The 15889-nt window shown below is 37.7% G+C and overlaps 3 protein-coding genes across 3 annotated transcripts; all 3 read left to right on the top strand.

The window, feature by feature from the left end:
• Positions 1-3263: 3263 nt before the first annotated feature.
• LOC145122119 (vacuolar protein sorting-associated protein 51 homolog) lies at positions 3264-5220 on the top strand. Its single transcript, XM_079057779.1, has 7 exons — positions 3264-3428; positions 4173-4457; positions 4549-4650; positions 4734-4805; positions 4890-4940; positions 5009-5159; positions 5213-5220. Exons 1-7 carry the CDS (start codon positions 3264-3266, stop codon positions 5218-5220), a joined length of 834 nt encoding a protein of 277 aa, XP_078913905.1.
• Positions 5141-5746, top strand: LOC145120904 (vacuolar protein sorting-associated protein 51 homolog). Its single transcript, XM_079056696.1, has 3 exons — positions 5141-5260; positions 5335-5517; positions 5624-5746. The coding sequence occupies exons 1-3, from the start codon at positions 5228-5230 to the stop codon at positions 5714-5716; spliced, it is 309 nt and encodes a 102-aa protein (XP_078912822.1). The 5' UTR covers positions 5141-5227; the 3' UTR covers positions 5717-5746.
• Positions 5747-10089: 4343 nt separating this feature from the next.
• LOC145120901 (DNA replication licensing factor MCM7) lies at positions 10090-15452 on the top strand. The gene is made up of 15 exons (XM_079056692.1): positions 10090-10277; positions 10364-10419; positions 10507-10566; positions 10663-10886; positions 12265-12442; positions 12542-12664; positions 12779-12868; positions 12978-13120; positions 13412-13589; positions 13691-13882; positions 13961-14133; positions 14213-14416; positions 14558-14723; positions 14806-15027; positions 15127-15452. Exons 1-15 carry the CDS (start codon positions 10247-10249, stop codon positions 15229-15231), a joined length of 2145 nt encoding a protein of 714 aa, XP_078912818.1. The 5' UTR covers positions 10090-10246; the 3' UTR covers positions 15232-15452.
• The last annotated feature ends 437 nt before the right edge of the window (positions 15453-15889 follow it).

Here is a 15889-nt window from a genome sequence, read left to right as displayed (position 1 = left end):
GAAAAGATGAAGCAGATAGTTGGGAACAGTAGCAGCGATTCTAAAGCCGAAGGTCTCAACATCAGAGGGAGACCTAACGAGAGAGGTAGCTCTTCACAAAACCGATCTAGATCTAAGTCCAAAGCCAATCGCAAGTATTGCAATTATTGCCACAAGAAGGGACATCTGATCGATGAATGTTTCAAGTTAAAGAACAAGGAGAAAGCTAAGGCAATCGCAAAGGGAAAAACAACCAATAACATCGTTGAAGCCGATGTTGCCGAAACTGGTTCCGATGGCGAGCTTCTCTCCGTTTCAGACTACGGTTTAATGACCACAAGTGAGTGGGTATTTGATTCAGCGTGTACTTTTCATATGAGCTCCAACCGAAGCGTTTTTCATTCATATGAAAAGGTTAACGAAGGCCACGTTCTAATGGGTAACGACACTTCGTGTCGTATTATTGGACGGGGTACACTCAGGTTCCGCATGTTCGATGGCGTTGTTCGAACGATTCAAGATGTGAAGCACGTATCCGGTCTTAGGCGAAATTTACTAAGTCTCGGTACTTTCGAGAAGAAAGGTTACGAGTTTGTTGGCAAAGACGGGAAACTCCATATTTTCAAGGAAGGTTATGTGGTCATCCGAGGAGTTAGAAAATCCGCAAACCTTTACATTATGGATGGTCAAGTTATCTCCGGCGAAGTCTCGGTATGTTCTAAATCCCTCTCCAACGCTGATCGCTCTCGTCTATGGCACCTCAGGCTCGCTCACATGTCATACCATGGTATGAATGAACTAAGTCGAAGGGGGTTGCTCGGGGAGCACAAATCAATCGAACTTGAATTCTGTGAAGATTGTGTATTTGGAAAGCAGAAGCGAGTGAGTTTTATCGGTGGCAAACATACGACGAAAGGGCCACTTGAATACATACACTCTGATTTATGGGGACCAGCGAAGGTTACATCGAAAGGTGGAGCCTCTTATATGCTCACGATCATTGACGATTTCTCAAGAAAGGTATGGTCGTTCTTCTTGAAGTCAAAGGGAGAAGTATTCCAAACTTTTAGAGATTGGAAAGTATTGGTTGAAAAGCAATCAGGTTTTGAAGTGAAATACCTTCGTACTGATAATGGACTGGAATTTTGTTCTGAAGAATTCAACTCCTATTGTCGTAGGGAAGGAATTACGAGGCATCGCACCGTAGTTCATACACCACAGCAGAACGGCGTAGCGGAACGTATGAACCGCACCATCATGGAGAAGGTCCGATGCATGCTATCTCATTCGAAGTTGCCGAAGTCTTTTTGGGCCGAGGCCGCTTCAACCGCATGCTACATTATCAACTGTTCCCCTTCTCGTGCTATTCAAAAGAAGACCCCATTTGAGCTTTGGTCCGGCCAACCTGCTGATTACACGAAATTGATTCCATTTGGATGTCCAGCATATGCCCGAGTTGATAACGGTAAATTGGAACTGAGGGCAATTAAATGCGTCTTTCTCGGATATCCGACAGGTGTTAAAGGGTTCAAATTATGGAGCCCGGAGCTAAGCAAGGTTTTGACATCTAAAGATGTGACCTTCGATGAAAAAGCCATGCTTCATCCTGTCTCCAACATTCAGACCAGAGAAAATGAAAATTCGGAAAAAGACAAAGTTCGAGTGGAGGTGGAGTTTCCTTTAAATTCATCTTTCGAGGACCAGTCTCATGAAGGTGTCGAGGTTTCTCAACCCTCGAATAATCAACATTCCTCTTCTCATGAGCCAGCCGAAGCTCCAAGCCAACCTCACAGTCCCTCCATTGCAAGAGATAGACCTCGCAGACAGATTGTACCTCCAAAGAGATATGTTCAAGCCAATTTTGTCGCTTATGCACTTACAGTTGCCAATGAAGTTGAGTCTGTTCTGGAGCCCACAAGCTACAACGAGGCCATTCAATCCAAACATTCTAATAAGTGGATGGTTGCCATGCACGAGGAGATGGAATCTCTTCAGAAAAATGGCACATGGGATCTCGTTCCAGCTCCAAAGGGTAAGAAGACAGTTAAGTGCAAATGGGTCTACAAGTTGAAGGAGGCTATCCACCCTGGTGACAAACCAAGATATAAAGCTCGTTTGGTAGCCAAAGGCTACAGTCAAATCCCAGGTTCGATTATACTGACATTTTCTCTCCGGTTGTGAAACACACGTCAATACGTGTCTTGTTGGGATTAGTTGCCTCTCATGACTATGAATTAGAGCAACTTGATGTTACTACAACATTCTTAAATGGTGTGCTTGAGGAAGAGATATATATGCAACAACCTGAAGGTTTTGTAGCTCCTGGCAAGGAAAGCTACGTGTGCAAATTGAAGAAGTCTCTTTATGGCCTCAAGTAATCTCCTCGACAATGGTATAAAAGGTTTGACTCATTTATGACCAGTCACAAGCTGAAAAGGTGCACCTACGACAGCTGCGTTTACTACAAAAAGTGTGACGATGGTTCAATGGTCTATCTACTTTTATACGTGGATGACATGTTAATTGCAGCGAAGAATATAAAGGAGATTCAAAAGATAAAATACCAGTTGAATGCTGAGTTCGATATGAAGGACTTGGGTGCTGCCAAGAAAATTCTAGGAATGGAAATAGTGCGAGACCGTAGTGCAAGAACTCTATACCTTTCTCAACAAAGCTACATTGAGAAGGTTCTGCACCGTTTCAATATGCATGACGCAAAAGAAGTCAGCACTCCTTTCGCAGCCCACTTCAAGCTATCATCCGCCTTAAGTCCTACCACCGAAGAAGATATAGCATACATGGCAAAGGTACCATACTCCAGCGCTGTAGGATCTCTTATGTATGCTATGATTTGTACACGTCCAGATTTGTCATATGCGGTAAGCATGGTGAGCAGATACATGGCGAATCCAGGAAAGGAGCATTGGGTTGCTGTTAAATGGATTTTTCGCTACTTGCGAGGTACTTCCTCTTTATGTCTGCGGTTTGGAAAAACCGATAATGGAGTACTTGGTTATGTGGATTCCGATTATGCAAAGGACTTGGATAAAAGACGATCGATTACAGGGTACGTGTTTACTTTGGGTGATTGCGCAGTTAGCTGGAAAATGCAGTTACAATCTACTGTAGCGTTATCCACCACTGAAGCCGAATACATGGCTGCTACGGAAGCAGTGAAGGAAGCCCTCTAGTTGAAACGGTTGATAGGTGAGCTTTCAAACAAGTTATCTGTTAACACTGTTTTTTGTGACAATCAAAGTGCAATATTTCTGACGAAGGATCAAATGTTCCATGATCGAACGAAGCATATTGATGTTCGTTATCACTTCATCAGAGATGTTATTGCTAAAGGCGATATTACAGTAAACAAGATCAGCACCAATGATAATCCTGCTGATATGTTCACTAAAAGTCTTCCAAAAGCCAAATTCAAAGCATGTTTGGATTTGGTGGGTGTTTCAGATCGCATTTGAGCCTGATAGGCTCGTGGTGGAGGAAGTATATTTACTTTTCAAAATCAATTTTTTCTCATATGGTGTTTGCAGATTCTTATAGAGATTTGGAGTATGATGAGCTGTTGATAAACTGTTTTGCATGATCATTGTGCAAGTTAAAGTTTTTTCATCCTGTCTCATTTGAAGTCAAGGTGGAGATTGTGGAAGTTTCCTTCAAACTTCAACATTGGATGATTTCTAGAATACCATTCTACACATGTGGTTTTAATTTGTCAAGAATGGGTGGTAGCATGTTTGTCAAGAATGGATGGTAGCATGTTTGTCAAGCTTGGATGGTAATAGACAATTGAATTCATACATTCATTTGCCTATAAAAGGAAATGAAACCAAGCTTATTAAAAATACCACACCTCAAATTACATCTTCATCTTTCTCTCATATTCATACAAATATATGTTTGATATATTTGTTTTTCTTTCCTCTATCTCTGTAAACACTGAATATTATAGTAAATTGGTTATCGGCTTCCTCCGCCCGTGGTTTTTCCCGATTTGGGTTTCCACGTAAATATCGCGTGTTTTTTCTTTTTATCGTTCGATTTATTCTTGGTTGATTATTCAAATAGTATTATATTCCGTTGAATCGCTATCGTGATATTTGGGTTTTATACTTCGATCTTGAAGTTATCGATTATTTATTGTAGTCGATTTGTCTACAGTACAATTGATGTGGGTGTAGGATTTCCGTGTTTTTCTTGATGAAGAGTTGGGATTGATATTGAAGCTAAGAGACATGATGATTGGTTGGATACATGAAGGGTTTCAGAGGTTCTTCAGACGACTTAATGATGAGTTACTGTTGCTCTCAGGACAAAATGTTAATGTTAATTTTGTACAACAACAAGAACAAGAGCAGCAGCAGTATGAGAGGTTACAAGGTGACAAGGTCCCTGCTGGGGCTGTACTTGTGATATCCCAGCTATCTGTTTTCATTGAAAGAGAAGCCATCTCAAGAGTTACCGAGGCAACGCCTGCTTTTCTGTTTCTATCTTTTATATTTATATTTATATTTATTTTCATTTTCATTTTCATGACTTGTACATGTTACTTTTCAGGAAATTGGGTCCTCGTTGTCATTGTCAGGTAGTGGTTATGCTTTTGATCCTGCTCAAGTGCGTCACACGTTTAGAGCAGCCGGGGAAAGGTTCTTGCAGCGTGTATGTTTCTTGTTCCTGTATTTATTTATTTATGACACACATGTTGAGTTGAGTAAATTGATTGAGGCTTCCTTTACATACATTATGTAAATATGAGAACCCAAAGGATTTCTGTTCTTTTGAAGAAGAGGCTGACAACACCGAATTGGGTCAAGGTTTGTCCCATTTCACATCTTGCTCTGTTGTTATAATATGAATATGCATGAATTAATTTATCTTTGTGGCAAACATGTTGACAGCATAAAGAACCAAGAGAAGTTCATATGTTTGTGGATATGTTTCTTCAAGAGGTATGTTGAGCATATAATAATAATAAGTATGGATGTATGTATTTAATGATGTGGCGTGGGTGTGGCAGTTGGGGGCAGTAGGAAGAGAAGTGAAGCATATATTAGGTGAAGGAGGAGGGGTTATGCGTAAACATGCGCGCACGGAGAGCAATGGAAGCACAAGCTCTTCACGCAACAATACTAATACTACTAATAATAATAATAATAATAATAATAATCGTTCAAACACCAACAGGGCTAGGAGTCAGCTCCTGGAAACTCATCTGGCAAAGCTGTTTAAACAAAAAATGGAAATCTTCACAAAAGTCCAACACACGCAGGTAGTTAGGTATTTGCTTATTTTAGGTAGTAGATAGATAGATAATAAATCAACTAATAAGAATTTTGGTTGCAGGAATCTGTTGTGATGAGCATTGTGAAACTTTGCCTGAAAAGCTTCCAAGAGTTTGTTAGGCTTCAGACATTTAATCAGAGTGGGTTCCAGCAGATTCAATTGGACATGCAGTACCTCAGAACCACCCTCAAAGACACCACTGATTCTGAAGATGAGGCTGCTCTTGAATTTCTGCTTGATGAGGTACTTTACCCCTCCACTAAAATAAATACTCCAATATCTTTGCATCTATGTGTTTTTGTTTTTGATGGTTTCCCTTTGGGGTTGGGGTTGGGGTTAAACAAAACAGGTGATTGTTGCTGCTGCAGAACGTTGCCTTGATCCTAGTCCTCTGGAGCCTGCCATCCTAGACAGACTTGTACAACTCAAATTGGCTAGATAGGCCCACCAATGTATCCATTTCCAATTCCAATTCCAAATCCAATCCGGGGATTTTTTTTCTTTTTTTAAAAAGAGAGCAGCATATCTGTTTGTTGTATGCTTGTGTTATATATAGAGAGAGTGAGAGAGAGCATCACAAGTGTAGTGTGGTTGGTGGTCCAATTCCAATCAAATCCATGGTGTTGGGGTCTAGATTCTTGTTTTCATATACAAAAATTAAATACCAAGTCAACTGTTTATTCGGATCATATCCATCCATGTATTGTATTTAGATTGGTGGCTCAATTCAGATTATCACCACCCTAAAAATTAGAAACTCATAGGATCGGTCTCCTTTTCTATTGTCTAGAGTAAGTGATGATAGATGAATAATTGTTTGGGGAAAATACTAATCTAGCCAAATACACTAATTATCTATCTAAAATTAGCCAAAAAAAAAACATATTAGCCAAAACTAGCCCACAAAATAGTAGATAGGCTAGGGTTGACTACGGTCAACATTCGAAAACTACTCTTTCGTCGCAACGGACTACTCTTTCGTGGCCCGTCTACTGTTTTGTGGTCCAGTGGGTCATAGTATATAATGTCTTATTTTTCTTCATTTTTTATTCCATTGTCTATTATTTTCTCTCAATAGAGCACCCGAAGAACAACGAGGTACGTCCATTTTTAATCAAAATTTTATCGTATTGTTGATTAGGAGTAGTTTTTGTATATGGGGATAACTTTTTTTTTGAAAAAAACCGAAAAAAAAAAATTAAAATTCTTACGAAATTACGGTGTACAAGTCCACACTGCACAGATTGTGCAGTGTGGACTACGAAACCTACCGTTTTAAATTTTTTTTTTTTCAGTTTTTTTCAAAAAAAAAAGTTATCCACATATAAAAAAACTATTCCTAATCAACAATACGGTAAAATTTTGATTAAAAATGGACGTACCTCGTTGTTCTTCGAGTGCTCCATTGAGAGAAAATAGTAGACAATTGAAGAAATATTAGTCAAGTTTAGTAAAAAAGTAGTAAATTTTAGCAAAAAGTAGTCAAATTTACCTAAAAAGTAGTCAAATTTACCAAAAAAAAAGTCAACAATTTCAAAAAAGCAAAAAACAATTTTATATTTTACAAAAAATATTTTTTAACAAAATAATTGTCAAAAAACTACTCTACATTTTACAAACAATATTTTTAATCAAAATAATTCTCTAAAAAATACTCTCTATTAAAAAAAAACCGTAGCTTTTTAACCCAAAACCGTAGACTTCAACCAAAAACCTGTAATTTTCATTAAAAAAAACATAGATTTAACCAAAAACCGTAGGCTACGGTTTGGAAAACCGTATTTATAAAGAGAAAACCGTAAGTTTTAAAAAAACCTACGGTTTTATATCTTCAAAATGAATTATTTATTTATTTATTTATTTATTTTTTATACTAAACACGAAATAGTAGACGAATTAGTGAAACAGTAGACGATTTTAAATACCTACGGTTTCGTGGGCTATTTTGGGACAATTCCTAATTTTTGGCTAAAAATGGTTAATTACTTCCTTAATTTGGTTAGATTAGTAATTAGTGATAATTGTTATTTGTTTCTCTTTAATCAACCATTAAATTGGCATTTCATGTCATTATCTTTTTAACAAATTATTTGGAATGCACCAAACATACTAATCAATTGTTCCCCTTCTATCTTATATGTATGTGGTATTCGATTATTTTGTAGGGACCGATCAAGGAATTCATTGTGTTTTGTTAATTCATTTTCTCTTATACAATACAAGCACACAGTGTATGTGTTCTGTAGTAGGTTCTGTGAATTACTCGCAAACACAAGATAAGATGCCAAGTCCTAAACATGTATTTTCATCATCAAATCATTTGATTTACTTCTAAAATATAAACTGTTGTCAACTACCTACATTGAACAAAATGAAATATCATGAAACATTCCTTTGATTTATCTTTTATATGTTGTGAACATTGGCAAACGTAAATTGTTTTGGTGGTCATATATTCAGAAACCAATCCATATATTATTTTTTAAAACATTTGAACTCACACCTTCATAATCACATAGTCTCGTTTCATTTCATACCATTGGATCAAAGGACTCTTGGCAAATGGTTGAGGTTTATTAATACGATTTAAACTTTTATGAATTTTAATTGTTTATTCAACCGGACCACTGATATTGACAAAAAATTACAAGATTTGAATCTAATTTGTTCACTTGTTTTTTTTTTCTTAAAAAAATCATAATAAAAAATATGATTGCTGGAATTCATATGGGAAAATGAGCAAGTGTAACGAGGGTTCTTTTTTTGGACTATACTCTCTTTTTAACATAAAAAATAGACAAAACTGTACAAATGGTCATTGTGGTTAGCTGAAAATTGCCACTTTTGTCCAAAAAGTTTTGGACTAACACAGAGGCCCAAACTTTTCATTTTGTTGCGAGTTTGGTCCAGTTTTCTATAAAGTTTTTCATAATGACTATTTTGCCCTTGTTTTTTTTTCCTTTTTCAGTTTTTTATTATTTAAATACTTTTTTTATTAAAAGAAAAAATAAAAAAGAAAATTTGCATTTTCTATTTTATTTTTATATTTTTTTATAACAAAATAAAAATGAAATATTTTTTTCTCTCTCTCTCTCTCTCTCTCTGTCTCTCTCTCTGTCTCTCTCTCTCCCTCTCTCTCTCTCTCTCCCTCTTATTTCCAACACCACACAACCCTCCAACCTGCTACCTTACCTCTTCCCTCTTCCCCTCCGATGACCACTGCCGACATAAGCAAAAAAGAAGCAGCCGCTAGACTATCGGGCAACCTCCTGCCACCGTAGAGCTGCTCTTGGTCACCACCATCAACCACCTCTGTTATGTTGCTGCTGCTACTACGTAAGTCCCCATTGCCATTTTTTTGTGTGAATCGCAAAGGGCCAAACCAAGGAATCAAATGACCCGTCATTTTTTTTTTCTTTCATCATCTTCATCGGAGAGGATGTTCAGTGGCGATGTGCCGATGATAGCGAAGAAGGGCATGTTGCAGGTACGCTGTCATTGTTGCTCCAATTGAGGGTTTTCGAGCCCTAATCACACCTAAATCAAAGTTTTCCGGGCAAGCTTCAATATCTGGTAAAATTACACCGCAAAAGAGAGGGTAATTCGAACACTAGAATGTAGAATGCTTTAATGGAGAAAGATGGAGGGCACATTGCTTCTATCTGTTTTGTTGAACATAGTCCTAAACCCTGAAGATTCTTGCAGTAGGAGTGGAATTGGAGAAAATCAAAAGAACAGAAGTTGGAGATGGTGGCTGTGACTGGTGATGACGGAGTGGGTGACGAAGGCAGGAGCTGCGCCGACAGCTTGCTGTCTGGTTTTTTCTTGTGTCCGACCATTTACGACGAGGTGGAAGGCAGCAGATTCATTTAATAGAAGAAGAGGGAGAACGGGGGTAGTGACAGAGTTGTGGTGGTTGCACGGTGGACACTTTTAGTGGAGGGTGATGACAGGTGAATGCTGGAACGGAGGCAACAGGTGGAAGACAGCAGCGACGTTGGGGTGTTTGATGGCAATGAGAGAGAGAGAGAGAGATTCTTTTTTATTTTTCTTTTAATCATAAAAAAACATTTAAATAAATAAAAAAATAGAAAAAGAAAGTACCAAGGGTAAATCCGTCATTTTAAATATTTCTAAATCAAATTGGACCAAAATCGCAACAAAATGAAAACTTTAGACCTGTGGTGCTAGTCAAAACTTTTTTAGAACAAAGTGTCAATTTTGAGCAAACCACAATGACAATTTGTGCAGTTTAGTCTAAAAATAACTAAATTTGTTAATAGAGAGGTGCACAAAAATCGGTCCTGAGTTGGTCTTTTTTTTTTTGGATCGGTCTTTTTTTGGACGGGTCCCGATCGGTTCTTCGTCGGTCCTTTTTCGGTCCCGTCCTTTTTTGGATCGGTCTTTTTTCGGATTGGTTTTGGCTCTAAACTAGTCCGATACGGGTCTTTTTTCGGTTCGGTTTCGGGTTTTTTTTCGGGTTCGGCTTCAATTTTTTTGCTACATTTCATAACATTTTAAACCATCATCCATCAAGTACATATATATAATAATTTCAACATTTCATAACTTCATAAATACACATATAACTTCGACATATATCATTAATATATAAAACTTAAAAATTGGATTCAAGCTTTTGTAGTGTAAATCCAGAGACATTTTAAATTTTGAGAAAGAGAGAATTTGAGGTGAGAAGATTATAGCCCGGTAGTTAATTTTGATTACTTGGTTGAGTAAAAATAAATACTAACAGCAAAGTTTGGGAATTTGTCCCACCCCGGTGTATCAAATAAGAATGGGAAAGTGAAAACATTATAAAATGGAAAGGAAGGGCACAGCTCCAAATCACAAAATAAAAAAGCCAGCCTCCATCCCCATTTAGGCGCCAAATCTCATCTCCGTTTCCCGCGACTTCTTCTACTTCCTCCTCCTCCTCTCGCTCTCTGACTCACTCACTAAATTTGGCACAATGAAGGACCTTGATTTTAGCCGGGACAAAGGTATGCTTTCCATATGCTAAACCTAATCACTGTAGATCAACTCTGTAAGTGCTAATTGACCGTTCATTTTTGTTCTTTTGCAACAGATCTAGCGAAAGATTTTCTTCAAAACTCTGCATCAGCCAAATATATTAGCATCCTTGTAGGTTTTTCCCTATTGTCTTGTGCCCATAAATATTTCTTTGACGTTTTATGTACTAATTTACTTTGCGGTTTTTTTCCTACACAGCAAGATGTCGCGAATCGGAAACTGAAAGCAATAGAAATTGACCTCGAAGATCTGTTTGATGTATATTCCTTGTTCATGACCTTCATTTAGTACCTTATTACGACGTAAGTTCTAAGATTTGATGCTTAACACCCTTTTCATATTGTTTTGGATCAGTACAAGGATTTGGATGAGGAGTTTGTGGGACGAGTTACCGAGAACACCCGGAGATATGTTGGAATTTTTGCTGATGCTATTGATGAGTTGATCCCTGAGCCAACGGAGGCTATTCAGGAGGACGATTCTGACGTATTTCACACACAACGAGCCGAGGAAGGCAATGAGAATCCTGATGGGACCGACCCAAGACAGAAGATGCCCCCAGAAATTAGGCGTTTTTAGTAAGTATAAACTAGTTGTTTTTTTTTTCTTCTTAAATTGGTTCTGGCTTTTAAACTTTTATCACTTTAATAAATTGATTTCCGACATCTTTACCCAAGTTGCTTCTACATGACAAGCAATCAGGGCCGGTCCGTATGTTTCCAATGCCCTGGGCGACAGACTATTTAATGCCTACATATATTTTGCCTTCAATATTCCCTTCAAGCTTTACCTTAACCATAGTAGGTAGTGTATGTTTCAGTTTTAGAAAGATTTCCCTTTACCACAGTCGGCAGTGTACCTCCAATAAATTTGGAAAATCATACAAATTTTGCAAAAATCATCCAAGGTTCGAGCAATTTGATGGAATAGACCAGGATCATCAGATGGTCGATTTGAAAAGTTTAAAACGAACTTATCTAGTTTTCATTACAATTTATGACGGAAATTGTTAGGTCCAAACAAATAAAATGTTAAGATCTTTTTTCCAAATATTAGTAACTATTTATTAATGTAAATGGGTAATTTCGAATGGTTTTTTTGGTACAAGTGCTTAAATCTTTAATCCAAATTTTCTTCAAACGTAGGCATGTATTGTTCCACCTGCAAAAGCTGAAAAAAATATATTAGCATCTAATCCAAATTGTTGAAGCAACAGCCAGATCTTCAACAAATCTACTTAATAAAGAATTAGAGAAACATAAATCTTGATCATGAACAGCCGGCATGGAGTGAGAATTGATATCCAGAAAGGGAACTACCTCAGTCCTCAAAAAATAGAATCAATAAGTGGATCAGAATAGCGACTTTCATTGTTGTTTAGATGAAACGAATCAGAAAAGCAGATCTCAGTCATCAGTATGAATGATAGAATCAGAAAGCCTCAAACTTTGCCCCTCAGTATGAAAGAAGGAATCAACACAGGAATTAGCGTGGGTTTTTTGGAAGAAAATAATGAGAGAAGAAACCTAAGACCACACATCCTTCTGCCAGCCGGCCGTCTCCTCGTTTTCTACAGGGAGGCGTGCTTTTTTCCATCGAACGAGATAACATTGCCGCTTGTTTTTACTTTTCAACTTAGATCGTGCCATGCCCTCTCCGCTTCCCTTATCAGCTAGACTAGTTTGTGGATAAAAATTTAAACCCAAGTCAACTATACCCATTAGAGGTCGACAAAATTTGATGCCCCATCTGAACATGCTGCCCTGGGCTGTGGCCCTGCAAGCAACTTTGAAATGGGTCCATCATTGCATTTGATTCATTGTCCAAATCGTTTTGTAGGTGTATTATCTGTTTATCCATAGAAATTATGTTAACATGCTAATTGCTTGAGAATTAACGTTTTTGTGCTAGTTACACTTTTTGCCAAGTTTCTAATGCTCATTGTTTGTAATTCAGCGAAGTTTACATCAAAGCTTCCTCCAAGGTCCAGCCATTTACCATTAGGGAGGTTAGGGCTTCACATATTGGCCAGCTTGTCAAGATATCTGGCATTGTGACTCGCTGTTCAGATGTAAAACCATTGATGAAGGTTGCTGTGTACACATGTGAAGAGTGTGGTTTTGAAATATATCAGGTATGTATGTAGTAATCATGCCCAATCCAGCATGTGGGATTTTTTTTAAACGTTGCTCGCCTGTTTTTGCCTTTATAACATGCTATCTCTATGAAACAGGAAGTAACTGCTCGAGTGTTCATGCCTCTATTCGAATGCCCATCTAAGCGTTGTCAGGTTAACCGGGCAAAAGGACACCTTATCCTCCAACTCAGAGCTTCAAAGTTTTTAAAATTTCAAGAGGTCAGTTCAAGATACCTTTTTGCAGTGATTTTCACATTTTGTGCAATGGGAGATGTTTTTTAAAGCTCCTCAAATCTGTTCTCTTACATTGGATGTTACAATGATAAATTTCAGGCCAAAATTCAAGAGCTTACTGAACATGTTCCTAAAGGTCATATTCCTCGTGCGATGACTGTTCACTTTCGAGGGGAACTTACAAGAAAGGTTGTTTTTTATGAAGATTGCTGAATTTTCATTTTTTTAATATTGATACTAGCTTTTAAAGCTAACTGCCAATATTGTTAACACTTGTGAAACCTACTTAAACTTTCAGGTATCCCCAGGAGATGTTGTTGAGTTATCTGGAATATTTCTCCCTATTCCTTATACTGGGTTTAGAGCAATGCGAGCAGGCTTAGTGGCAGATACATACTTGGAGACTATGTCTATTTCCCATTTTAAGAAAAAATACGAAGAGTAAGCAACTCGTAGATTTCTATGGTCATAAGCATCTTTTTTTAGTAGTATATCATCTGTCCCAAAAACTATCAAACTTTTGAATTGAATGTCTTTTCAATACCTAAATATCTTTCAATGAGACTAAAGTTGTGGATCACAATGAATCTCGATACTTTGTGATGGTTGTTTATGAAAAAAGGGGGTAAATAAAAACTCCAAGAATTGAAAATGTTGTTGATTTTGTATGTAATAGAAAATATTCCTTGTTATGCATTTGGTGGTTGAGGGATTTATTTTGGTATTGTGCAGCTATGAACTGAAAGGGGTTGAGGAAGAACAAATAGCTCGGTTAGCTGAGGATGGTGACATATACAACAAGCTGTCTAGATCATTGGCTCCTGAGATTTTTGGACATGAAGATATCAAGAAAGCTCTTTTACTCTTATTAGTGGGCGCTCCTCATCGGAAGCTCAAGGATGGGATGAAGGTAAATCATGGTTAAAAGTAGTGTTTTTGTTTCTCTTTAAAACCATGTGCACAATACAAGTATGAGATTAAAGTTGAGATAGTATGGTAAATTTGTTTCAGATAAGAGGGGATCTACATATATGTTTGATGGGTGATCCTGGAGTTGCAAAAAGTCAGCTGCTTAAGCACATAATTACTGTTGCACCAAGAGGTGTGTATACAACTGGAAAAGGAAGCAGTGGTGTTGGTCTTACAGCTGCTGTTCAGAAGGACCCGGTCACAAATGAGTTTGTGCTGGAAGGGGGGGCATTGGTGAGTCAGGATTTTGTTACTATTCATATATTCTAATATGTAAACAAAGAAAATATATAAATAAATGGATGGGTGTAGGTGCTGGCTGATATGGGGATATGTGCGATTGATGAGTTTGATAAGATGGATGAGTCAGACAGGACTGCCATACATGAAGTCATGGAGCAGCAGACGGTTAGCATTGCCAAAGCCGGGATCACCACATCTCTCAATGCAAGAACTGCAGTTCTTGCTGCTGCCAATCCTGCCTGGTATTTACTCTTTACATTATTATTGTCATTATCATTTATTTTTTAATTACTAATATGAATGTTTTGTTTGATGATTCAGGGGGAGATATGATCTCCGCAGAACTCCAGCTGAAAATATAAACCTGCCTCCTGCACTTCTATCAAGATTTGATCTTTTGTGGTTGATCCTTGACAAGGCAGATATGGACAATGATCTTGAAATGGCCAGGCATGTTGTTTATGTCCACCAGAACAGAGAATCTCCTGCCCTTGGCTTTGCTCCACTTGAAGCTTCTGTTCTCAGGTATGTATTGTAAAATGTAAACACACACATATTCATATTCCCTTGATATCACTCAATGGTAAAAAAAAAAAAAGTTTATAGTTGCAAAGTATGAGAGGATTGATTGTGTTGTTGATATGATATAATAAATGATGATAATAGGGCATACATATCAGCTGCTCGGAAGCTGTCTCCTAGTATACCAAGAGAGCTGGAGGAGTACATAGCCACTGCATATTCAAGCATCAGGCAAGAAGAAGCAAAATCAAACAGCCCTCACTCCTACACCACTATCAGAACGCTTCTCAGCATTCTGCGCATATCAACTGTGAGTTGTTATTTCTTACTGTATTAATTTATATACTAGCAATAGTAAATTAGTAATATGAATATGTGGATTGATGACACAGGCACTTGCTCGGCTGAGGTTCTCAGATGTGGTGGCTCAGAGTGACGTGGACGAAGCACTGCGGTTGATGCAGATGTCAAAATTTTCATTGTACTCTGAAGATCGCCAGAAATCTGGTCTTGATGCAATCTCAGATATATACTCAATACTACGTGATGAAGCTGCAAGGTCCAACAAGATGGATGTAACCTATGGACAAGCTCTTAACAGGATCTCAAGAATGGTCAGTTAGCTGCTCTCTTTCTTCTTCTTATCATTATTATATGTCTCTTCTTTTCTTTTTTTTGCATAATTATAGAGATGAATGTTGGGTTGTCAACAGGGGTACACCGAGGCTCAGCTCAAGGAATGCTTAGAAGAGTATGCAGCATTGAATGTGTGGCAGATTCATCCCAACACCTTTGATATTCGATTTATTGATGCTTGAGTTCATGATGTCTTACTAGTTAGTATCTATCTGTCTATTTTTATTTAAGATGCCCTTCTTTCATGTGTCTTTTTATCATTCAATTGGATGTTGGTAGACAGCTTCAGTAACTTCATATCAAATTACCTTCAAACATTTGCAACTACCCTTGTATTTTTTTTCTTTGCTAAAGCTATGTATGGGAGAGGCATATGATGTGTGGTCTTGATGATATTGTTCAACTTGCATACTGTTTCTGCTTTGATATGTGAAATGAAAACCCAACCAAATACAATACCATAGTGATTTGCAACACTGTGATGTGATATACTGGTATATTTTGGCTTGTGAATAAAGTCTTCCTATTTCCTGAAAGATCTCATGTCCCAAAAAAAACTATATCATGGAGTACTATTCTAGCAAAAGTAGGCCAAAGGACAACTTTGGTATGGACTTTAAGACGCCCAAACCACTTGCCTTCTCCTTTACCTCCATGCAGGGCACACATACGTTATTTGAGACCCTACAATCATTGTCTTCCTCGTAAACTTATCTAAGAACCATTATCGACTTTAGCTCCAAAGCATTTTCTCCAGCCTCCACAAAACATCTTTAGCCTATCAGGTGATATCAAGTCATGACCTTCAAAATCACATCTGTGCATAATCGTTGGTGATAC

Source organism: Lactuca virosa, chromosome 6, assembly GCF_052849685.1.
Source record: "Lactuca virosa cultivar CGN04683 chromosome 6, Lactuca_virosa_CGN04683_v6, whole genome shotgun sequence".
Lineage (NCBI taxonomy): Eukaryota > Viridiplantae > Streptophyta > Magnoliopsida > Asterales > Asteraceae > Lactuca > Lactuca virosa.
Note: the sequence above shows the minus strand (reverse complement) of the source record. Positions and strands in the feature narration are given on the sequence as shown.

What these genes read in the sequence shown, in the direction of transcription:
- LOC145122119 (XM_079057779.1), top strand. Translation starts at nt 3,264, where the DNA reads ATGTTCCATGATCGAACGAAGCATATTGATGTTCGTTATCACTTCATC. An exon ending in TCAAAGCATGTTTGGATTTG is followed by an intron (nt 3,429 to 4,172) that starts GTGGGTGTTTCA and finishes ATGTGGGTGTAG; the next exon opens with GATTTCCGTGTTTTTCTTGA. An exon ending in CCATCTCAAGAGTTACCGAG is followed by an intron (nt 4,458 to 4,548) that starts GCAACGCCTGCT and finishes GTTACTTTTCAG; the next exon opens with GAAATTGGGTCCTCGTTGTC.
- LOC145120904 (XM_079056696.1), top strand. Translation starts at nt 5,228, where the DNA reads ATGGAAATCTTCACAAAAGTCCAACACACGCAG. An exon ending in CAAAAGTCCAACACACGCAG is followed by an intron (nt 5,261 to 5,334) that starts GTAGTTAGGTAT and finishes TTTTGGTTGCAG; the next exon opens with GAATCTGTTGTGATGAGCAT. An exon ending in TTGAATTTCTGCTTGATGAG is followed by an intron (nt 5,518 to 5,623) that starts GTACTTTACCCC and finishes TAAACAAAACAG; the next exon opens with GTGATTGTTGCTGCTGCAGA.
- LOC145120901 (XM_079056692.1), top strand. Translation starts at nt 10,247, where the DNA reads ATGAAGGACCTTGATTTTAGCCGGGACAAAG. An exon ending in TTTAAGAAAAAATACGAAGA is followed by an intron (nt 13,121 to 13,411) that starts GTAAGCAACTCG and finishes GGTATTGTGCAG; the next exon opens with CTATGAACTGAAAGGGGTTG. An exon ending in GCATTCTGCGCATATCAACT is followed by an intron (nt 14,724 to 14,805) that starts GTGAGTTGTTAT and finishes TTGATGACACAG; the next exon opens with GCACTTGCTCGGCTGAGGTT.